This window comes from Bos javanicus, chromosome 6 (assembly GCF_032452875.1).
Source record: "Bos javanicus breed banteng chromosome 6, ARS-OSU_banteng_1.0, whole genome shotgun sequence".
Lineage (NCBI taxonomy): Eukaryota > Metazoa > Chordata > Mammalia > Artiodactyla > Bovidae > Bos > Bos javanicus.
The window spans coordinates 17,568,435-17,593,045 of record NC_083873.1 but is presented as its reverse complement, the minus strand read 5'-3'; the positions used below and the strand labels follow the sequence as shown (position 1 = coordinate 17,593,045).

Below are 24,611 nucleotides of genomic sequence, written 5' to 3'. Positions count from 1 at the left end.
TTTTTCTCCCGTGTTTTCTCATTGGGATTTTAAAGTTTCAAAACAAAAGGACACTGCTTTAACTTTGTCTTTTTATTTCTTTGGCCACTTGCTGCAGCTTCGGAGATCTTAGTTCCCAAACCTGGGATCGAACATGTGCCTCCTGCAGTGGAAGCACAGAGTCCTAGCCGCTGAATCTCCAGCGAAGAACCTCTGCTGTCTTTCTGTGTCTCTGTTGCCTTCAGCTTCTTCGCTTGTTCCAAAAGTGCTTGAATTTTCCTCCCCAAACCCCTGAGGGGAAAAAAAGGCTGAGTGATGCTGGAAGTGGAAGTGAGGGAAAGTGTATTGGGACTGGGCAGGGAGGAATCTGAAGAATCCTGTTTGGCCTATTCAAAGGATGAGCTAGGTCAGAGGTTAAGAGGAAGGTGAAAATCACTTGTGTTTTTCCAGAGGGTCCGCCACACAGAGGAGCGGAGACAAAAACGGAAGGTCCCCGAGCCAGCACCTCTGCTTGCCCTGTTGTGGACAGAGTACCCCACCGGTGGCCATCATACCTCCCTTCAGCTCACTAGAGATGCAGAGCCAAGAGTTTTTACTGGGGCTGGTCTCACAGGCACCCTCTGCCTGGCCAGTGCCAGAATTTCAGACTCTGGGAAGGAAAGCAGGTGTGAGTGTGTGCCTAAACTGTGCAGACATGAACCCTCTCCACATGTCCCTTTCCAGACACCAGTTGTGTAACTGTGGGCTCATCTCTTGATCTTCTTGTAAGGTTATTTTGAGAACTGTCATCATGTTAAGGATTTAAAGCAGTGCCTGAGGAGAGGTGTGTGTTTAATTTCTGTTGGCTTATTGTTATGTTTATGTGGTATTTTGAGTAGAATAGTGCTGGAGTTCATGTAGAATATGCAACTCTACTGGGTTTTATTTGTTTGTTTGGCGCTGAGCGGCTTGCAGGATCTTAGTTCCCCAACTAGGAACTGAACCCAGGCCCTAGCCGTGAGAGTGCCAAGTCCTGGCCACTGGACTGCAGAGAATTCCTGTCTACTAATTTTTTTTAATTTTTATTTTTTCTTGCTTTTTTTTGGTTTTTGTTTTGTTCTAGGTTGCTGCAGCAACTGGCCACACAGTAGTGTTGGTGGACCAAACAGAGGACATCCTGGAAAAATCTAGAAAGGGAATTGAGGAAAGTCTTCGGAAAGTGGCCAAGAAGAAGTTTGCAGAAAACCCCAAGGTGATTTCTTGTCATCATTATCTTCAAGACCAGTTCTCTGACCACTTCACATTTGTGAGAGGGTTCTGGCCTTTGTTTGCTTTTTAAATGTTTGAATTGAAACTTGAGGCCAATAAAACAGGCCTAACTTTAGGCCAGCATAATAACATAATCACTAAATATTCCACGGGGACTGATAACAGAACAGGAGACGTAAATAGCCATATTGTTGATTCTTTTCACCTTTTGGCTATTGTGAATAGTGCCCTAGTGACCATGAGTGTACTGTCTGTTCGGGCTCCTCTTTTCAGTTCTTTCACGTATGTGCCTAGCAGTGCAATCACTGGGTCATACAGCAATCCTAGGTTTAGCTTTTTGGGGAACTGCCAAACTGTCATCCTCAATGGCTGGACCATTTTACATTCCTACGAGTAATGTACAAGGAGGTTCCAATTTCTCCACGTCATGGCCTACAATTATTATTGTTATTTTTGTAACAGCCATCATAGGAGGTATGAAGTGGTATCTCATTGTGATTTGGGTTTGCATCTTCTTAAAATCTAGTCATCTTTTAAAAATCAGAGCAGCAGGGGAGGAGATCATTTTATGTTCTCCCTAAAGAAATCTGAGCAGTATGTATCACAGCAGGTTAAGCTCTCCCTCACATGTCCTCACTGGTCGCGATAGAGAGGAGCATGTTATGACGAGGGTCTGGTCAGGCGGGATTTGAAGAGGGCCGAGGGGAAGCAAGGACAGAGTGCGCGGATCCAGATGACCTGCACTTTTTACCCCGCACACTTCTGCCAGTTGTCCCTCTTTGGGCCGAGGCTCTGGGCCCCACCCTGGGGGTAAGAAGGTGGCATCCGTTCTCAAGGTGCTTCGCTCCAGACTCCTCAGGAGTCTGGTCTCCTGGTGTTTCCCGCCTCTGCCAGGGACATGCCTGAAGGGTCAGCTTCCTCTTACTGAGTTGACATAAACTGTATTCACCTAGCTCTCCTCTGATAAGGACAGTTGCCACTGGCTACAGGTGGCTGTTGAGCACTTTAACTGTGGCTAGTCCAAACCAAGGTGCACTGTAAGATAGACATCAGATTTCAAAGACTGAGTAGAAAAAGAACACAAGACATCTCTATATTGATTACATGTTGAAATGATAGTAGCTTAGATACCTTAGGGTTAAATAAAATTAATTTTACCTGTTTTCACATGTTAAAATGCAGCTGATAGAAATTTAAAATCAGCTACCATCTTGCATTACATTTCTATTGATCAGCTCTGATAGTTTCTTTTTAACTTTTTATCTTAAATTGTAATATAGCCGATTAACAATGTTGTGATAGTTTGTGGTGGGCAGCGAAGGGACTCAGCCACACATACACATGTGTCTACTTTCCCCTCAACTGCCCTCCCACCCAGGCTGCCACATACCATTGGAACAGCTCTGAGAATTATTTATTCTTTGATGATCTTGGATGCCTTTTCTGGACCGTTTTGAATCCTCATGGGCAAATTATATCTTGACGTAAAATAGCAGCTAATAAGGGGACCACTTGTCTCTGCCTTGATCGAGATCTGTTTGTGGAAACCTGGAGGTACAAACGAGGAAAAGACAGGACTGTACGCTCTTCTAGGGCAGGGGCTGTATCTGGCCTGTGCTCTTGAACTACCAGTTGCCGGCACATGATGGGTGACTGTTGGTTGGTAAACAACTGCTCAGTCTGGCAGCTCTTCCCTGCCTCCTGCTAGAGGGGAATAGTCAGCACCACCTCTCAGACTCACGGATGGGGCTGAGAGCCACTTTTACCCTTTTCTGGAAGACAGATCACAGGCTTCCAAGAAGTCTGTACTGTCATGGAACAGTACATGGCTGTCTGTTGACACAGAGCAGATAGAACAGGCCAACACCGACGCTGTGAACAAACAGCTTAGTAACCTGAGCAGAGCCGGCTAAGAGTTTGAAAGGTTATGACTGGCACACGACAGTGTGCTGACCAGCACTTGGGATTGTTCACAGGCTGATTCTTGCCCTAGGGTCCAGAAGCACATTGAGATGCCATCTACCCTAAGAAGAGACGTAGAGAGTTTATTTCTCGGGATTCCAGGGCGCGTTCAGGTTGTCTGGGGTGTCCTGCCCTGTCCTCGCCCTCACGCTTGCCCCCTCTGCGGCACATTGACCATTTTCCAGCGAGCCCAGTGACCATTCTCTTCTGCTTCCCCCACGGCATTAGGGCGCTGATGAGTTTGTGGCGAAGACCCTGAGCAGCATATCGACCAGCACGGATGCAGCATCTGTGGTCCACAGCACAGACTTGGTGGTGGAGGCCATCGTAGAGAATCTGCAGATGAAGAACGAGCTGTTCAAGAGGCTGGACAAGTTTGCCGCCGAGTACGTGATGTCTGGGAGACCTCGTTGGTGCTGGGGGCTGCCTTCCTGGTGCTTGGGCTTTCCTCCTGGGAAGGAGTCTCCTGACACTAAGACTTCTTTTTATTACTCTACAGCTGTTTCCAGAAGAGCCAACACTGTTTCCTTTGTTCTCCATCTTCCACCCCCAGTTTGCTTCCTGAGGTGTGGGCTGTCCTGAATCTGATCCTTGTCCCCAGAGGAGGGTAGAGTTTTTCCCTCGTGAATTGGAGGGTCCATCCAGGGACAGGTCTTGGTCTCTCGCAGCGTCTGTGTCATGGCCCCTCCCAGGCCAGAGGGTGGAGGCACTCCGTCACGTCCCTAGATGTCTGCTGAGCAACCTCAGGGCAATTTGGTGTGTCCCCTCTTTTGGATGAAACCAACAGAATAATGTAATTGAAGGGAATGCCTTCTGTTTCCATGGTTTTCCAGGGTCCTCCTGCTTTGAGCCTTCTGTGGGTTAAGTCAAAACAATTGGGGTCCTTTAAGGAGCACGGAGTTGTTACCCAGCTTCCTGGCGAAGGGTGGGCGAGGAGAGCTAGCGTCGTGCAGGTCAGACGCAGGGCCCCTGGCTCAGGACTGTCTGTGCGGCATCAGCGAGCCATGCACATGTGCAGCTCTAGTTCTGCCTATGACTCCTGGTGATGTTGGCTCCTGACATGTTCATTCATGCTCATCTTGTGGGTTGCTTGGCCATGCGCCACCCGTCTTGATTGGGACTCAAGTCAGATTAAGATTATATGACAACAGTAATTCTTAGGCAGTCACCAGCGAGCAGTGGCTAAAGAGAGACACTTGCATGCTGGCCTGCTGGCCTGACGGCCCTTAGGGCGGTGTGGCCTGGTGACCCTGACAAAGAGGAGAGGCCTGTCTTTCTGTCCCCCGTGTGTCACTCAGCTGATCAGCATGCTCACGTACTTTACAGGCTTCCCTGGTGGCTCAGAGAGTAAAGTGTCCACCTGCAATGCAGGAGACCTGGGTTCGATCCCTGGGTTGGGAAGATCCCCTGGAGAAGGAAATGGCAACCGACTCCAGTACCCTTGCCTGGAAAATTCCACAGACGGAGGAGCCTGGTAGGACTACAGTCCATGGGGTCGCAAAGAGTCACACATGACTGAGCAGCTTCACTTCTCTTAGGGGCTGTAGCACCATGTGACAGAAACCAGACTGTCTTGGTTAGGGGTGTTGGCTAAAAAGGTTTTTTTCTTTAAGGAGAAGCCCCTTTGCCTGGCCTTTAAATCAGCCAACTTGGAAGTTGTTGAGAAAGGTCACTGTTCTCGTGCCTTGAAAGTGAAGTGCTATTTATGTAGGAGAGTGTTATGCCTCTGTTTTCCTCTAAGAGTTTTATTGTATCTGGCCTTACATTTAGGTCTGTATTCCATTTTTAGTTTATTTTTGCATACAGCATTCTAATTTTATTCTTTTACATGTAGCTATCCGGTTTTCCCAGCACCACTTACTGAAGAGACTGTCTTTTCTCCACTGTATATTTTTGCCTCCTCTGTCATAGATTAAATGACCATAGGTGCGTAGGTTTATCTCTGGGCTTTCTGTTCTATTCTGTTGATCTATAAATCACAGCAAGATCATTTTCGATCCACCTCCTAGAGTAATGAAAATAAAAACAAAAATAAACGGGACCTAATTAAATGTAAAACGTTTTGCATTGCAAAGGAAAGTATGAACAAAATGAAAAGACAACCCTCAGAATGAGGAAAAAGTACTTCCATAAGATGTTATCGTGTCCGACCCTTTGTGACCCCATGGACTGCAGCCCACCGGGCTCCTGCTCTGTCCATGAGATTTTCCAGGCAAGGATACTGGAGTGGGTTGCCATTTCCTTCTCCAGGGGATTTTACCGATCCTGGTATCAAACTCAGATCTGCATTGCAGGCAGATTCTTTACTGTCTGAGCCATCAGGGAAGCCCTATGAAATGTTGACCGTCCAAAGTATACAGACAACTCAAGAAGTAAGTGTTAGTCGCTCAGTCATGCCCGACTCTTTGTGACCCCATGGACTGCAGCCCACCAGGCTCCTGCTCTGTCCATGAGATTTTCCAGGCAAGGATACTGGAGTAGGTTGCCATTTCCTTCTCCAGGGGATCTTCCTGACCCAGGGATTGAAGCCGGGTCTCCTATACTGCAGGCAGATTCTTTACCGACTGAGCTACAAGGGAAGACAACTCATGAAGCCCAATATCAAAAAGCCATTCAACCCAATCAGAAAATAAGCAAAAGATCTAAATAGACGTTTCTCAGAAAAAGATACAGATGGCCAAAGGCACATGAAAAGCTGCTCAGCATCACTAATTATTAGAGAAATGCCAATTAAAACTACAGTGAGGTATCACCAGTCAGAATGGCCATCATCAAAAAATCTGCACAGTCAGTGCTGGAGAGAGTGTGGAGAAAAGGGAACCCTCTTGCACCATTCTAGGAATGTAAACAGGTACAGCCACTATGGAGAACAGTACGCATGCTCGGTCCCTTCAGTCATGTCTGACTCTGCGACCCCATGGACTGTAGCCCACCAAGCTCCTCTGTCCATGGGATTCTCCCAGCAAGCATGCTGGAGTGTGTTGCCATTTCCTCCTCCAGGAGATCATCCCAACTCAGGAATTGAACCCCCATCTCCTGTTTATCCTGCATTGGCAAGAGGATTCTAGAACAGTTTGGAGGTTCCTTAAATAACTAAAAATAGAGCTACCATATGATCCAGCAATTCCACTCCTGGGCATATATCCGGAGAAAACCATAATTCAAAAGATACATGCACCTCAGTGTTCATTGCAGCACTATTTACAATGGCCAAGATATGGAAGCAACCTAAATACCCATTGACAGAGGAAAGATAAGGAAGATGTGGTACATAGATACAGTGAATCCTACTCATGAAATGGGTCAGTGTTTTTCTATCAGTGTTTTTAAGTTGAAGTATACCAGCTCAGTGGTAAAGAATCTGCCTGCATTGCAGAAGACCCGGGTTTAATTCCTGGGTTGGGAAGATCCCCTGGAAGAGGGCATGGCAACACACTCTAGTATTCTTGCCAGGAGAATGCCCGTGGACAGAGGAGCCTGGCGGGCCGCAGTCCATAGGGTCGCACAGTCGGATATGACTGAAGCAACTAAGCAGCAGCAGCACAGTTAGTTTACAGTGTTTGACTTCTGCCGTGCAGCTCGGTGACTCAGTTATACACGAATTCTCCTCCATTATGGTTTATCGTAGGGTGCTGAATAGAGCTCTCTATGCTGCACTGTAGCACCGTGCAGTTTACCATCCTCTCTGTAGCATCTCACATCTCTAACCCCACCCTTCCATCCTGTCCCTCTCCCAGACCCTGCCCCTTGACAACCCCTGGGCTGCTCTCTGTCCATGATTCTGTTAGTTTCCTAGCTTGGTTCGTTTGTGTCACAGTTTAGGTTCCACATGGAAGTGGTACCATGTGATACTTGTCTTTCTCTGACTGACTGCGCTCAGTATGAAGATCTGTAGGTCCATCCATGTTGCTGCAGATGGCGTGATTTTCTCCTTTTTTGTGGCTGAGTAGTATTCCATCGCACGGCTACACCAGTGTACACCATCAGCACAGCAGCTGCTTTCGCAACCTCACTCTTCTCTGCTCTTCCCACATTACTGGTTTCTTCTCCCTTCCCTTCTCTCCTCCCACTCCTCCTGATTTCAGACAGATTAGAGTACTGCCTTTTGGGCAAGCGGGAACACCCTAATCTGGTTGTAAGGGATCACCGCCCTTCCTGTGCTGTGGCCAAGCCCTTGTGGTTGCTGTTATTAGTAGAGTTAGTGTATATTTATCCACAAGGTGGTGCTGTAGGAAAGCTGATCAGTCTTGCCCATCTCTAAAGATTTGCCTGTCATGCCTTTGGCACCCCACTTTACTGAGGTCTTTAAAAATTAAATTTGGTTGAAATCAGCATGGAGTTTTTTAAATTAATAATTTAATATTTTATATACACAAAAGAAGATGCTACTGCTTCTTAAGGAGATTTTATAATAAGAATAGGGCTTCCCTGGTGGCTCAGACGGTAAAAATTCTTCCTGTAATTCAGGAGACCTGGATTTGATCCCTGGGTTGGGAAGATCCCCTGGAGAAGGAAATGGTTGGAGTGGAAACCCACTCCATTATTCTTGCCTGGAGAATCCCATGGACAGAGGACCCTGGTGGGCTGCATTCTGCGGGGCTGCAAAGAGTTGGACACGACTGAGTGACTGACACTTTCACTGCAATTAGAACGCGTTGAGCCGTGTTTATCATGTGTATACACGTATCCTTCCTTCCCCAAACCTACCAGTGTAGCCTTAAAACTTCTTTTGGGCCATGTTGGCTTCCTTCTGTTTTCATTTCAATTCCCAATCAGTGGGGAAGTAAAGCTTTTCATTTGAGGGGAGATGATTTTAGTTCATGTCGGATGTTTCTCACGGAGGATTCGGGTGTTTCTTCACAGTTTTCGTTTATTCTGAGGGTCTGTGGTGCGTCCTGTCTTTCCTCAGCGCTTGTTCACTCGCAGTTTCGTCTTGTGACTGCCGTTATTGCCTCCTTGTGTTCTTCACGAACCATATAAACTAAATAATGCAAGTAGCCAGGAGAAACTTTGTTGCCTAAAATTAAGGAAGGATTAGCAAAGACTAAGCAGACTTTTGGAGCAGGTAACTAGAATTTAAATGAAGCAGGTCACTTGATTTCAGCCTAATGTTAATGAAGTTGTGTCTTTTCCCTGACTGCTTCCAAAGATGGGACTCATTCCAACACCCCAATGTCTTTCTCTCCACAGACACACAATCTTTGCCAGCAACACTTCCTCTTTGCAGATCACAAGCCTAGCCAATTCCACTACCAGACAGGACCGATTCGCCGGGCTCCATTTCTTCAACCCAGTGCCTTTGATGAAGCTTGTGGAGGTCAGTGTGGTCTGCTTGAGTGCTTGCTCTGCCCGCTCTCAGCCCTGCTTCTGAGTGGGGATTGCACTCCACCAGGAATTGTAGTGGGAAGTTGGCAGGTTGGTTGTGCTTGTGCTTGGGTTTCTCTAGCCAGTCTCCTTTCAGAGCCAAAGGAAGAAACAGCACCTCATATCTAGGAAGGCCCCTGGGCTTTATTCCTCTGCAGACCTCTCTTTTGACCAGTGGTGTCCAGGAGGGCTGTTACCTGTGTGGAATATCACTTATTGTTTATGCCATAGCTGATGAGCAGTGCAGAGAGAAGCATCAGATTGGGAAGGTGGTACTGAAGATCACTGGCCTGATGAGCCCACGTAGGGGAGAACCACGCGTTTGTGTTGTCTTGTCCAGGCTGGATGAGGAATTTTATTAGAAGCCTGGTTTCCTCCCAGAGCCTCTGTATTACACTGTCCACTGTTGCTGGGTCACACTGGTGTCAGCTCCGGTGATGGGGCCTTTGTACTGTCCCCACAGAGGCGCAGCTCCTCTGTGTTGTGACCACAGCTATGAAGCAGCTCCTCAGAGCCTCGAACCTCCTGACCTCGGCCCCAGGAGGCGAAGGGAAGTGGCCGGGAGGGCTGTTGGGCTGCTGCAGCCACTTGCTTGCTCGAGACTCGGGTACAAGGGAGGTGGAGTCACAGTAGATAATTTGCACTGAAACGCTGCAACTTGCCTTTTATAGAGGGGCTAATTACAGAGTCCGAGGAGCAGCTTCTATTAAAACAGCATTTGTACTGAGCTTGAGGAGTTATTGCCGTGCGAAGTGTGGGGGCTGTGGACCCGGGCAGACCTGCAGAGACTAGCCGGGGCTCCTTGGGGGAGAGTGGAGATGTGGTCTCCCACTGCTGCCTGCTCCAGGCCCGCTTCCCTCAGCGTCCCCTTGTTTCTGCCACCTCCTGATGCTCAGCCCCTCCCCTCTATAAGCATTAGCATTTAGTTTAAGGATGACTGAATTTCCCTACAGTTTTCTTTCAGGGACTACTCTGAACCATCCTATGATAGGAATTCTCTCTTCCACTAACATTGCTTCTTGGCTTCTAATTTACTGCCAATCTCTAAGGCTGTTTTTGAAGAAGTTGAGGAACGAAAGGGGCACAGGGAATAGAAGAAAGCATTTTTCCTAATGCAGGAAAGAGCAAGGAAGTGAAATGAAATTTTCCACGTTTTCGGTTACTATGTCATGTACGTACGTGTTTTGAAGATAAAGACATATTCCAACTCTAATAATGTTTTCAACTGCATTTACCTGATAGTGTCCATTTGTGTCTTTGGAAATATGGTACATTGATTATTAACAGTTAATGTTTGACAAATGTTAACATTTTCTAGAAAATGTTTTCTAAAAGTGCTCTCTTTATGCAACTTTTATTTTTTAACTTGAGCATTCGAGTGTATGTCCCTGGTGGTAAACACCAAAATGAACTGTAAGTTGAGTGGCTCTTTTCCTGTACTTGGGACTGGGCACATTTATATGTGTATATGTGTAATTTTTCAGACCCTGTGTTGAAACAGAGTATCTGCAGCACATTGTTTGTTGGATGAATGAATAAGTATGCATTCGTCCTGTTAAAAACAAAACAAGACTCTTCACTGTTGACTCCTTTAAGTCACCAAATTATTTTTAAAACTCCCTGACTAGCAGCCCTTGTCACGGCCCAGTCTGTTTGGTCCAGATGGAGGTGATGTTTCCGCTTCCTCTTGAATAATCCTCAGGTTGCTGTTTGATTCGTGGTGTCTGCAGAGCACCTATCGTGCCATCCTTAACCCCCTCCTAATGGCGCCTTTGGTCTGTTTTCACTCATTAGCTTCCCTCCATGCCATAGCATACCAGCACATCCCAAGCCGTGATCACGTTAAAGCATGAATGATAATGCTAATGACTCTCTTCATTCATATAGCGCTTTCCATCCTGCACAGACACTATCTCATTACACCACACAGTCCCCTTAGAAGAGAGGGGATGTGTCAGATGTCGTCACCCTGTTTCATATGCGAAAGCGGAGGCACCAGGGCTTGCTTTGACTCACCTGAGCTTATATAAAGGGTCTGCTGTAGAAGCCAAGCCTGTTGGCTTTGACTCTCATTGAAGTCCCTTAACTGGCATTTCAATTACATATTTAACTTATATAAATTTTTCTGGGTCTCTCTTCATATGCTGAAATCTAATTCCTGACAGGCGAGTTCTTTCCTGCGAGCTGACTGCCAGGTGTGGTGCCCGGTGCCGACCCCTGTTGAGCCCTGCAGCCCGCTGTGAGCGGGGCAGCAGGCGTGCTCTTGCCGTGCACCTCACAGAGAGGGTCGGGGGGTGGCCTGGGCCTTCCCGGGGTTTGGGTAGGTGGCACGCCCCAGCCATAGGCCTGCCTTTGCTGGGTATGAAAGCCTCCCTCTGGGATGAGCCTGTTCTGAGGCAGAGGGAGCTGTTGGCCTTTGGGGCATCTGTGTGGGAGAGGGTGGTGTAATAGGGGGTTACAGGGCCCCCTCAGAGTCCACAGGACCTTGGTGGCCTGGGCGCATCACTCAGTTTTCCTGGGGCTCCTTCTCTTCATCTTTGGACTAGGAAAAGGTGCGTCTTCATGCAGAGTGTGTTAAAGGCAAGCATTATATTCTAGTAGACTTCCAGTTACTTCCCTGAACTCATTAACAGTGGCAAGTAAAACCCTAAAAAGAGCCAGTATTTACTGAGCATTTTCTTGGAGCTGCCCTTAATGCTTTACTTCCTAATCTAATTCCAGTCTCACCTCAGCTCCTTGAGGGTAGGTAGAGTGATTTCAATGTTATTTCAATTTCTAGAAACATTCCCAGAGTCACAGAGCCAGTAAGTGGTGTGATTGGGGTTTGAACCCAAGTCTCACAATGACAAGTCTGTGAAACCTCCTACACGCATATACACACATTTATATCAGTTTTTTAGCCTTGATTTTGTGTGTTCTGTCATAGTCCACTGTCTTGAAGTGGACATTTTGTTTCTGGCTTGAGATCCTTCTTTTCTGAAACTAAAAATTATTTTTGCCACCTGTGTGGCCGTTTTCCCTCAATGTTTCCTTGAACCGTTCTATTGAAATTGTTTGCTGATTTTGTGGTTATAATTCTTCTCTACTTTGCATTTCCAGGTCATTAAAACACCAATGACCAGCCAGAAGACGTTTGAATCTCTGCTAGACTTCAGCAGAGCCCTGGGGAAGCATCCTGTTGCTTGCAAGGTAATGTATGGGTAGCCCGGGGAGGGGGTGATTTTTCTGGGACCTGACTTATTCCAGGAGGGAGTCTTTTGCTGTGGGCTGATGTGGGAGAGGGGCACTCTTCCTGCAGGGAGGGGGTGATTTTTCTGGGACCCTGACTTATTCCAGGAGGGAGTCTCCTGCTGTGGGCTGATGTGGGAGAGGGGCACTCTTCCTGCAGGTCTGTCTGCAGGCTGTAGAGGGCGAGCTGCGTCTAGCAAGGAGTCCTGGTGATTAGATGTCAAGTTATCCCTGGTGCTCTCACCTGCTTTGCTCTGATTACCTTCAGTCTCTGCATTTGCTGTAGTTCTTGTTTAGTTCCCCTCAGATTTAGGAACGGCACTTCTGCATGACTTGGTAGTTTTTCTGAAAGGACAGTTGTGTCACAAGATGCCATTACAAATTTTTATGATGGTTGGTGGTTTACTCACTAAGTCGTGTTCGACCCTTGTGATTCCATGAACTGTAGTCTGCCAGGCTCCTCTGTTCGTGGGATTTCCCAGGCAAGAATACGGGAGGGGGTTGTGTCTCCTACGTTTCAGGTGGTCTCCTGCATTGTAGGCGGATTCTTTACTGACTGAGCCACCAGGGAAGCCCAATTATTTGTAAATATGTCATTTATCGTTTTGACCATAATTTAATTTTTTTACATTTTTAGAGTTTTTATTTTTTCATGGAATTTGTAAAGGTTACTTTGCATTCACAGTTACTACAAAATATTGGCTGTGCTCCCCATGCTGTGCAGTGATGCGTCCTTGACCTGTCTCATGTCCGTTAGTTTGCGTCTCCCTCTCTCAGCCCTGTACTGTCCACACCCCACCCCTACCCCATGGTAACCACTAATTTGGTCTCTGTATCTGTGAGTCTGCTCTTTTGTTCTGTTCATTAGTTTGTTGTTGTTTAGATTCCACGTGTAAGCGATGTACAGTATTTGTCTTTCTCTGTCTGACTTATCTCACTTAGCATAATGCTCTCCAAGTCCATCCATGTTGCTGCAAATGGCAGGGTCTCATTCTTTTTTATATGGCTGAGTAGTATTCCATTGTATACATGCCATGTCTCCTTAAGCCAGGTGTCTGTTGATGGGCACTTGGGTTGTTTCCATGTCTTGGCTATGAACACTGGGGCGCACATATCTTTTTGAATTAGTGTTTTTGTTTTTTTTCAGATATATACCCAGGTGTGGAATAGCTAGTTGACTGTAATCTTTTAAATATCATGGTGGTTCTTCTCATAGCATACTTTTACTTTCCAAAATAGTCTCAAGTTTGAACTCACAATATTGAATTAATCCATGAAAACTCCCGTGGTTTATGAATCATCTGAATAAGTCATCTGTCAACGTGGACCCCAACAGCCAAAGAGAGCAGACTTAAACATGCCAGTCCCCTGCATTCCAGGACTGGAGTGTTATATTAGGGAATCTCATTTTTTAACACTCATTTTTTGTTGGTTCAGTTTTATGGTTTTAAATCTTATGTATTAAAAAAATATGTATCACATTAATAACCAGAGGGTATGGTTGTATTTTGTTACCAGTTTTTGCTTTGTTCATGGCAAAAAGTAGCCATTGTGTGAGAAAAAGCTAGGTGTAAAATGAGAGTGCAGGAACAAGCCAGGGGTGGTCTTTAGCAGCAAAGTCATTAATTCACGGAGAGCGATGATCCATTTTTCCATCGGGATGGCCATGGCGGGTGCAGGCCTGGGAACTGTGGTCTCATGAAATTGCTCTTGTTACTTCGTCGCAGAACTCTCTTTTTAGGTGCTACCTTAGGCATTCAGGGAGTCTTTTAGACCCTGACTAACTCTCAGGGTCAGTTATTCAGGCCCTTGGTGTGGCATCCAGATAGTAGAGGAAATCACATAGAACAAACGTCAGCAGGCTTCTCTTTCAAGAGCCAGATAGAAGTATTCTAGGGTGTACAGTCTCTGCTGCAACTGCTGGATTCTGCCGCTGTCACAGGAAAGCAGCATGGACCATACCTGCAAGCAGTAGTGTGCGTCCGCCCCACTGAAACTTGATTTACACAAATAGATGTGGATCTGACCTCCAGGATTATAGTGTAGTAGCACCCAACATAGAAGAATGACATCAGTGTGCCTAAAACGTGTCTTTCTTCATAGGAAGACTTCACAGGCAAAGCGTGGTGTGAAAAGGTGAAGGCCGTGGACTTGAGCCAGCCTGCCTGGGCTCACATCCTGGCTTCGGCACTTACTGGATGTGTAACCTTGGGCGGGTCTCGTAACCTCCCTGTGCCTCGGCATCCTCTCCCTCACACAGAGGCAACAGAACTTACCTTACAGGGTTACTGTGAGGAATAAGTGAATGACTGTAAAGTACTTAGGACAAACAATTCCTGCTATATAATAAGTACAGTAAATAAAGTGTGTTTAATGAATAAGTAAATGTGTACGAAAAATGTAAGGTGTATGAGTACATAAAGTTAAATTGCTTTATCAAAGGGCCGCGTCTCTTTACATTCCAGTGTTATGAGCGTATCTCTGTATCTTCAACAGCATTGAATATCATAATGGGGACAAAGCCCCTTGCCTGTAACCTTACTGGTAACGTGCTCTTTTGTTCTACTGAATATTTCTTCGATTTTTTGTTGTTTAGTCGCTAAGCTGTGTCCGACTCTTTTGCAACCCCATGGACTGTAGCCTACAAGGTTTCTCTGTCCGTGGGATTTCCTAGGCAGGAATCCTGGAGTGGGCTGCTGTTTCCTTCTCCAGGGGATCTTCCCAACCCAGGGACTGAACCCATGTCTCCTGCATTGGCAGGCAGATTCTTTACCACTGAGCCACCAGAGCAGCCTTGTAACGATATATGAACACTCCGTATATTGGAGAAAAGACTTTTCCCAGGCTACTTTCTGATTTCTAACCTTGTGTATGGCATGGCCTCCTGTAGTCAGGTACCCTACCCTGTCCTGAATTTCTGCAGTTAATTTTTGAAGTTAAAAAACAGGTTTGCCCTGGTTATTATTAATAAATCAACATAATTATATGAATAGTCTTGGTTAGACAGATAAAGCTCTTCTGTGCATCTCTGTATTCCTGAGAGGTAGCGTAGGGGTGGTTTCAGTTGGTCCAGAGTGAAAGGAGGAACGGCCCTGTGCTACATTATGCAGGCAGGTGAGTAGAGTAACACAGGAGCTGGGCATCTCTGTTCAGATGTGTATGGAGTGCCCAGTGTGTGCTTGAAACGGGACTCACAGCCTAGGCCACGGTGAGGGTTTTTTCCTGAAGGAGGGTCATCAGCCTTTTGTTAAAAGAGGGAACTCTGTTTACTTAGTGGAAATCAACTTTCCATAAAAACCACTGAAAAGGTACCAAGCGAGCCTGCCTCACAAGCTCCCAGGAGAGGTCAGTAGACAGAATCCGCAATCCCACCATCCCTCCAGGAGAGATGGTTAAGTGTTTGAGTGAGGAGGGAAACGAAGAAAGGCGTCTTCCTGGGAGGAGTCTTGATTGGTGAGCTGGGAGAGGCCCTCGGTCCATTGGGACCTGCTAGTTTGTCCCGGGCCCTGTCCCCAGCTCCAGAGTCCTGTGCCCAGCGCCAGAGTGCACATAGAAAGAGCCTGAGGAAATCCTCAACAGCTGGGAAGTTGTGCTCCCGAGGCACGTTCAGGGTGGAGTGTGACTTTTTCTAGACTCGTTAAGAAATGCAGGAGAGGAGTAAAGGGTCTACTGTTTGAGGGGAGCATAATAATGCTATATGTGCAGCATTTTACGTGCTTTCATTTATCTTCACAACTAGTGAGGTAGAAATTACTGCTCCCATTTCACAGATGATGAAACTGAGTTTCAGAATGATGCAAGGTCAAAGAGTGTTCGAACCTGAGCCCAGACCCACCCGCTCCCAAAGCTGTGCTCTTTCTAGTGGCCCCCTGGCTCCGCCTTTACTCCTTTCAGGACCCGTGCAGTAGGGGCTTCTGGTTACTGTAATAGTTGGTTAAACTCTCATGTGGCATAGAAACGAGGCTGTCTTGGCACTTTGAAACATTGAAAATGTACAGCTTGATAAATGTGTGTGATAATCCAGGGTGAGAAGGAGCAAGCTGGTGACTTTACATAAAGATAAAGTTCACAGAAATTCACTTGTTATCCGTTTTTCTCTCTCCTCTGACAGGACACGCCTGGGTTTATCGTGAACCGTCTTCTGGTGCCGTACCTCATGGAAGCAGTCAGGCTGTGTGAGCGAGGTAGCTGTCCCCGCCCGGGCCGCGGGCAGCAGGCGTGGAGGCCTTCTGTGCGAGGGCTGGGCCCTGTGGAGCAGGGGAGGAGCTTCTGTTCTCCCACTCCCGTGAATCAGCCTCACCCCGAGCCCGGCGCCTTTGTCACTGTGTTCCCAGGACCCCCTCGATTCCCTTGGAGGCTTCGGGGGTGACTCTGGGGACTTCCCCCTTAGCCACCTCCAACTACAGTCTCAGCCAGAGCAGTCATAGGCCAACGTGGGTTTCTATCCTGGATCTCTGGCTAAGAGGTTTATTGCTTAAAACGATGACAGTGATATAAAAATCACTGGGCTAGGGAACCTTTGAAATTCCCTAAGGTTGTAAAATTGTGACAGGAGATGGGAAATTAGTAACAAGATTGTAATGTGACAAGGAATGTTTCTGACAGTGGTGTCGGTCCTTCCTGAATGATGTTATGATGCATTTTTTTTTTTAACCTTAAGAATTGTCTAAAATGGTTTTTCGTCAATACTGGTAGATTGACAAAGAATGATTTTCCCTGTTGTAGAAATAGACTTGGGACATGATCCAAGGTTAGAAAATGTCATGTATCTTCCTGCCTACCTTCCCTATGGCATTTGTGGAAGGTAATTGTTTCATCTCTGCTTCAAAGGCAAACAGGCCTTAATAGGACTGAATGAAAAGCAACTGTAATTGTTTTCAGTTACTTCATTCACAAATGCTTGCTCCTGAGAATGTCATTTTTGAAACAAAGCATTTATACCAGCTCTTCTAGAGAGATGAAAGCATATTTGCTTCCTCAAAATCTGCTTTAAATATTAAAACTTTTCTCTGTGTTTTATGGAGGCATTTGCCTCACTTTTGCTTCAAGATCAAACCAATACTTCTGTGTTTTTCTATCAACAAATACATCTAATTGCACCTCAAAGACAGCATGAAGCGTTTTGCCCTCCTTTGAAAGACAGGGGTTTTCTTGGTAATGTAATGTTTTAGAATATAGCATATGGGTGATCCACCTCTGAATGGTGTTCTTCTCACTGACACATACTGTCACTTTTGATACATTTTCACCTGAACCGCGTGTCTGGCTGTAAGTTGAAAGTCACTTTCTTGTCTTCCGCTTTCCTCCCATCATCAGTGGTCCTTTTCTGTACAGATGGATCCCTCTGACCTTCACCATCATAGCCACTGGGGAGATGAAACTGGGCGGGGGATCTGACCCCACGGGGAAGTGCTTGTATTTGCCCTTGGTGCTGCTTCAGTGTGCTGGAGGGACTGAGTATTGGAGTGGGTGGGCGCTGTTTCCTGGAAAGCCGCTCTGTGGTCTGGACTCCTCAGCCTCAGGCTTCTTACTGTGTCCCTTCTGCCACCTCACGGTTCTGCCAGCGGCAAGCGTGCTCACATGCCCGCCTGCCATCCCATTTGCGTTCACCTGCTGGAGTGACTGACTGAGCTGCCTCCGTTCTCCTTTGAAATCTGAGAGTGTTATGGATTACCCTCCTTCACCTGCCGTGTCTGTTCATTTGTCACTTGACTCCCACCTGTCATCGAGTCTCCCCGTGCCAGCCTGCCTGGAGTGCGGCTCCTCAGGCAACAAGGGATCCGCACTTAGTTTCTGCCTTTTCCAAACTGCTCTCCTCAATATCGTGTTGTCCAGGAGGGTGAGGGGACAGTGCATTCCATTTCTGCACGGCAGCAGAGTTGGACCGTGAGGGCAGCTGAGCCCACCCCTTTCCGAACGCATGGTGGAGAACTTCTCTGTATGACATTATCTTGGTCAGCTTATGTGCTCTTAAAAAAAAAACAGCGATATAGACTGGGTGGTATATAAATGACCACAATTTATTTCTCACATTTCTGGAGACAATAGTCTAAGACTAGGGTGCCAGCACGATCGAGTGTCTGGTGAGAGCCCTCCTTTGGCTACAGACCGCTGACTTCTCGTGTTCTCACATGGTAGAGAGCGGAGCGAGGAAACCAGCTCTCCTGTGACTCTGGGAAGAGCTCTGCGAGCTCCACCCCCGTGACTCTTCAATTCCTACAAGGTCCTACCTCCTTATACCACTGTATTTAGGGAGTAGGGTTTCATTGTGAATTTGGGGCACATAACAAATACTTGATATACCTGAGGTGAGCATGCCTCTTAAGACAGGTGGGCGGAGCGCTGCTTTGAGTGGTAGGGGGTCGTCGGAAGGATGTGTGGGGTGTTAGAACAGAGAATCCGCTCCATCACTGTCCACTCGGGCCTCCTGGACAGCTGAACAGCTTTCAGAGTTCACAGGCCCTTAGCGGTGCATCTGCCAACTGTCCGTGGGGTCTTGGGCACGCTGCTGCCGCTCACCACGCTCCCTGGCTGTGGGCCTCCTTGCTCCTGGGTCAGGCCTTCCTCCGCACTGCCTCGCAGCCTCTGTCCTCACTCCTGGTGCTGCCGGCGTTCCCACTGTAATCTCATCCCTGGGGTCAGGGCTCTCTCTGCAGACCTCTGAGCAGGCTGGTGGCCGCAGCAGACAGCACTTGCTGTCGGACGCCACTGACGGGTCAGAGGCAGCTCTGGCAGGGTGGTGGGGCTGTGTGGTTAGCTTTTCTTGGGTGACACCTGGGAGTGTCACGAGCCTGTGCCCCAGTCACCGTGTGACCTCCTGCTCACAGTGTCCCTGCCGTGCTCGGGACACGTTCAGTGGTTCCGTTGGAGCCTACCGGATAAGTCCCTCGCCAGGGAGCCTTCTTTCTCCTCACCCTCTGCCTTCTTGTCTTGCCTCACGCCTTACTCCCACCTTCTCTCAAGGCCCCACTGGACCGTCCCCAGTGCTCCAAGCTGGATGTAATCTTTGTTGTTGTCATAACTCTATGCTTTGCTTCTGCTTCAGGGCACATGCCTGCCGCATGGCGCACATCTTTCTTCTCCTACTGTACTCCGTTTTCAGTGTTTGGGTCCTCATCTTCATATTTCCAAGGTGCTTGTGTAAGTCAGGCTTTAGGTAGCTGCTGTTGGATAAAGGAATGGTGGCTGCGCTGAAGTTCTGATCCTGTTGCCTGTGACCCTGGTTTGTTGTTTTGCCAAGAATGGTCGGTAGGTGGTGCTGATGATCCAGCAGAAGAAGCCTATTCGGGCAGGTCCCCAGTTCCCAGGTCTGTAGAAGAGCTGGGAGTTCACTGAGGATGCTTTTCTTTGTCCAGAGTTAGGGGATAGGGAGTGGGGGTGGGGGGCCCTATCAACCTTCTAAGATTGATGCAGAATTTCGTGTGTATGCACATTTTTTTTGGAAAAGGTATCAGATTTGAAGTGCTTGACTCTAAAAATTAGGAATTAATGATCTAAAGCATGATACCATGTTTAACTCCCACTTGGCATTCCAGTCTCTTTTATATATTTCTCTCTCTCCCCCCTCCCCTTTTACACTATTACTCAGAACAGAATTTTTAGAATTGTGCTGACTTTGTAAAACTGTTCAGACTTTTTTCCCCATAATGTGCTATGTCTTCATATTATTTTTTAGAAATAAAATAGTCAAGTGAGTCTCTGAATCTAGGATAACACTCTTGACTCTAGGGTTTATTGTCTTTCCTGAATATTGATTTGATTAAATGGCTTTAAGGTAAGTTGGAACCATTATGCTATGAGATTTCTATCCGCAGGAAGCTGATATTCTAATAAGGGGAGACAGCCTATAGCGAGTGACCCAATAGATAACATGTTAGGCTGTGACCAGTAATCCTTGAGAAAGATAAATATAGGGGGTCTAGGAGGTGGCAGGAGTCCTAGCCTGGAGTCTTGATAGCTCTTAGGTTATGTGCAGAGAGGAGGGGAGTCTCTGATGCTCTGGCACCTGAGCAGAGGTCTGCAGATGTTGAGGACAGGATCCCAGTGCAAGGAGCAGCAGGAGCGAGCCCCCAAAGCATGCTAGGCTTGCTTCAGTGTTCGGCCTCTGCACCACAGAAGCCTGGGAGCCTAATGAAATCCTCTCAGCAGACTCTTTTATCAGCTGCCATGTGCTTTCTCATTCCTGCTTTGCACATGCTGTTCTTGCTGTCTGGAATGCCCTTCCCTGCCCGCTCTTCCCTGGGGATTCTCTTCAGGACCATCAGGACCCATTCCTGGGTAGTGGTTTTGGTGAAGTCATAGCATTGTGAGTAAACCTCTCCATCTTTGCCCACATAGCTGTGTGAATCTTCCTGAATCTTCAGCACTTGTTAGATGAAAGTTTTGGTTTGCCCATCTGAATCCTCACATTAGATCATGAACACTGCAGTACTTGTCTTTCTTTGTTTCATTCCAAGTCTCTGGTGCCTGATACATAACAGATATTAAACAAGTTGAATGAATGAGTGAGGCTGCCTGATAAGGCTAATGTCTGTGTGATCATTTTTGCTCTCTTCTGACCTGAAACTCAAATCATTCTAAGGAACTTCTGGTTGACTAATCAGAGGAATACCGATAAAGTCACCCAGGAGAAATAATTGGTTGGTATTTTAATCATCCTGAACCACCTTGAAATCCTTTGGCATTATCTTAGTACTTCATATGCTTTTAAAAATAGAACGTTTATGCCTGTTTAAGTAGTTCTTGTTCCTCATGCCTAAAATATCTGAAATATTTAGGTTGTGACGTCAAGTTTTTTAATCACTTTTTAAATTTAGCTTTGTTTTAACTGACCATTTCTTTATGCTTTGGAACAAAATTCTAGACAGACACTCGTTACAGGCTAGTTGTGCTCCTGATGTTGGAGAAAGGGGACAGGTTGCTCTCTCTAAAGACCTCTGGTCCACAGACATTATGTGGAGGATAATATTCCACGGAAAAAGCACTTTGGTTCTTGCCTTAGTTTCCTCAACACACTTTCAAACTTGAGTGGCAGTTCTAAGTCAGGTTTCGGCTTTTCTTTAAACATTATCTTGACTAAAGAGTTTATTTGCGTGGGATTTCAAAGGAATGACTCATTACTTACAAAACCAAGAAAGGTAAAAAAGAAAAGTATACATACAATACATAGAAAAACATATAGCTTCATTGTTTCCTTTTTTAAAAAACAGTCCCTTTATCAGTCACAAACATGCTGTAGCTTTAAAGGATTTTTTAGTAAGTTATTCCAGAGAAGGAGAATCCCAATGCATTAGAAAGTAACTAATGTTTCCCGGCCTCTGGGGCCTTCTCTCTCCACGAACAGAATGGTAATGCTTGAGAATTTACCTCACAGAGTAACTTCATGTAGTAGCTTTGAAAATCTTGTTACCTCTTAGAAAAATCTTACCCAAGCCGGAAATCCTGACTCCAGAACTTTCTTGAATGTGCATGACATGTAGAACACTGGTAATTCAGGGACTAAGCGCGGACAGGGTGACCATGGGAAGGGTGGTGGTGGCTCAGTGCTGCCCTCTGCTGCTTAGGTGAAGCATCCAAGGAGGACATCGACATGGCGATGAAGCTGGGCGCCGGCTACCCCATGGGTCCGTTTGAGCTTCTCGATTATGTTGGGCTGGATACTACGAAGTTCATCCTAGACGGTAAGAATTGGAATTCCCTGTTGTCTGTCTAGAGTTGAGTTGAGGTAGTCTCTTTCAACTGTGAATTAAATTAAATGCCTATTTAAATAGATAAGGAGCCTTAGTAGACCTTCCAAAGTCCTGTCCCACCAGCTGAAAGAGTCAAGTAACATGACTGAAGGAAAAACATGACTGCCTAGTCTCATAAGGTAACTTTAAAAAAATCTTTCTGTTTTGAAAGAATTGTGAATTCATAGGAAGTCCCACATTCAGTGAAATACAGCACAGACAGGGCCTGTGTACTAGTTTCCCTTTAGGGTTGTATCTCATAGCAGCCACAGTGATAGCAGAGCCAGGAAACTGGCATTGGTACACAGTCATTCTGTCAGGCATGCTGATCTGTGTAGCCACTGCATTCAAGATGCGGAACCATTTAAAACTGTGTATTCATTTTACTGTAGTGGCTACTGAAGTTGAATGTAGCTCATAGTACCAAGTTGTACGAAGAATACCTATGGGAAGGAGCAAGGGGAGGTTCTAGTGGAAGCAAGAACTTTATGAGGATATAAAATACCAGTAGCAGCAAATTCAGATTTTTAACATGCCTGAAAATCATTTCACTGTGTCACTGAGGGGTCCAGCCACCAAATTAATGGGCACCTTTGGCATCAGCTATTTCCAGGAAGGGGTTGGATGAACAGAAGGGCCATGGGAGAGCTGGGCCTCAAGCGAGACACGGCTCAGTGGTGCAACCCTGCTTTGAGGCTCATGTTCAGCCTTCCCTCTGCCTCTGCGAGTCTGGAGGCAGAGCGTGGGGAGAAGGGTTCCTACTCTGACGTGGGAGAGGCCCACGGGCCTCACTCATGCGACTCAGGCCAACAGACTCACCCTGGGAATGCTGAGATGTAAAATAAACCCAGCACTTCATCCTAAGCTCTTTTTCCCTCTCTCAATAGGTTGGCATGAAATGGACTCAAAGAACCCCCTGTTTCAGCCCTGCCCATCCCTGAATAAGCTGGTAGCAGAGAAAAAGTTTGGCAAGAAATCTGGAGAAGGATTTTACAAATACAAGTGAGCAGCTTCCCTGGCTCGAGGACGAAGCCCCGTAAGCACATACCAGCAGCTCCCCAAGTGCCCGCGGGAATGGTCTTTGGTCAGATGTTCCCTCCCACAGCACGATCTGTTCGATGTACGTTTTGATTGTAATCTATCTGAATTAATCATTTACAAGAGTTAGAGTAATGGCAGATTCCTCCACTGAGAAGCTAATTCCCTTTCCCTTTTTCAGTCTGTTCATTTCTGTGTATCTTCTAAAAAGCTTTACACCCTTGGTGCCTTGGAGCAGACATTTCTTTTGAACCTGTTGTTTTCATGAAGAGTTGCCAGAACCTGAATTCATTTACTTATAGCGAGAGCATCCTGTGTCCATTGTTAGCGCACGGGAAAGTCTCCAGCCACTGACACTGTGTTGTGTCTGTGGAGGCTGTGAGGCAGCACCTGCCTCTTGCCTTTACCGGGTTATCTCCTGCCTGCAGCCTCAAGCCTTACCCTCCTTTGGGCATGATGTCAGGTATCATGTCTTGATTCAACTCATCATTGAGATGTTGCTGCTGGATTAGTGGGAAGATCTCCAAGTGCAGGAAGATGTTTTGTTCAAATCCGAAATCTGAATGATTACTGTCTGTCTCTCTCTTTTTTTTTTTCCCATGAGAAATCATTGCTGCAAATTGACTCTAATAAAATGCAGTTTTTTTAATCTGTGAAAATTTGAATTGAAATAAACATGTATAATTTAAAATCATAATATGTTTAAATGGTTATAAAAGTAAAGGCTGGTAATTTAGGCGGAAGCTGTGCCGTCTTCGGCCTGTGGTCGCTTTTTTGAGTGGCAGTGGTGAGGAAGGAGTGGCCGGAGAAGGTGTTTATGTACAGCCTGCCTGTAGCTGTCACTCCAGATTTCTTACCAGGAAAGCAGTAATAAAGGCACAAAAACCAGTTTTTAAGGAACATCTGTTTCTTCTTTGCCAGCAGAAAGAAATAGTGTAACATAAGCTTCTTTTAATCATTGGCTTGAGAAAGTGTCTTCCAAGATAGAATTTTGAGGCTGCAAAGACATCAGAAACCCTGAGGTCCAGTGGCCTCATTAACAGAGAGCTGATGTGATGTGCTCAAGGTGATCAGAAGTTTTGTGACAGAGCCAGGATTAGAACTAGGTTTTGATAAAATACAGCAAATTTGAAAATTTCAAATCCAGACTTCCTTACAGTACTGTCCCTAAAATGGGCATCCTTGTTTGGAATTCTTGGTCACGGTGCTCATGGTTAAGAGACTGTCCTCCACACATTTCATGATGGATAAAGGGGAGCTTATTAAATTTTTTTACTTGAATCTAACTACAGTATAATGGAAAAATAACCATGTGCATACATTTCTACCACACATAGAACCTGGTTTAGGAAACTTGTAGGTTATTCTTATATTTCCTAACGAAAAAAAGGAAGCACCTGTGACACCCTCACCATTTCCATTACTTAAGGTTACCCTGTGGTCTGACAGCCCCCTGCTCACTCTCAGGCTGGCTCCTGACCTTTGACAGGAGCCCTGGGCTTAGGAGGGGCTTCCTTTCCTTCTCATTCTCTGACTGGACTGCCCACAGGATGTGGGCCCTCATCCTGGAAATGGCAGGGCTCACTCTTGACCACTGGATTCCAGGAAAGAGCAGACTCAGGGATGTGGCCATCAGCCTGCCTGGGGTGAGGGTGGGGGGTTGCAGCCGTCTCCCTGGCTGACGTTTCTCCGTGTGCCCTTTGCCTGCCAGAAAGTCAGAACACCTGGCCTCTGAATATTTTGTTATTTTCGAAAATTCTCTTGCCTGTGTCATGTTTGGGTCTGGGAAGGAATTTTGAACATCTTACATACAGGAGTGGAGAGTGGCTTTCTCAGCCCCGTGCTCCAGTCTCTGCTTTCTCAGGTGAGCACAGCTACTGCCTGCCAAGGGCTGCGAGGGGAGAAGGGTCTTTGTGGTCAGTCAGGTCCTCTGCTTTCAAATCAGGACCGGCTACTGTATAGTCACCACCTATACAACACACACTATACACCTATACAACATACACTAGTTTCACTTCCATAGTTTGCAAATTACACTTTTCACACTTTGAAACAAGCTTTTGT

The 24,611-nt window shown here is 46.4% G+C and overlaps 1 protein-coding gene across 1 annotated transcript in view; it reads left to right on the top strand.

Moving 5' to 3' along the window:
- The window catches only part of HADH (hydroxyacyl-CoA dehydrogenase), a 43,580-nt gene extending 20,336 nt beyond the window's left edge, over nucleotides 1-23,244 (top strand). The window contains exons 2-8 of the mRNA XM_061419432.1: nucleotides 1,082-1,210; nucleotides 3,418-3,575; nucleotides 8,380-8,506; nucleotides 11,653-11,742; nucleotides 15,893-15,965; nucleotides 21,345-21,461; nucleotides 22,397-23,244. Coding sequence (XP_061275416.1) covers nucleotides 1,082-1,210; nucleotides 3,418-3,575; nucleotides 8,380-8,506; nucleotides 11,653-11,742; nucleotides 15,893-15,965; nucleotides 21,345-21,461; nucleotides 22,397-22,515 — 813 coding nt within the window. The 3' untranslated portion in view covers nucleotides 22,516-23,244. The remainder of the gene's footprint in view (nucleotides 1-1,081; nucleotides 1,211-3,417; nucleotides 3,576-8,379; nucleotides 8,507-11,652; nucleotides 11,743-15,892; nucleotides 15,966-21,344; nucleotides 21,462-22,396) is intronic.
- Nucleotides 23,245-24,611: the final 1,367 nt, after the last annotated feature.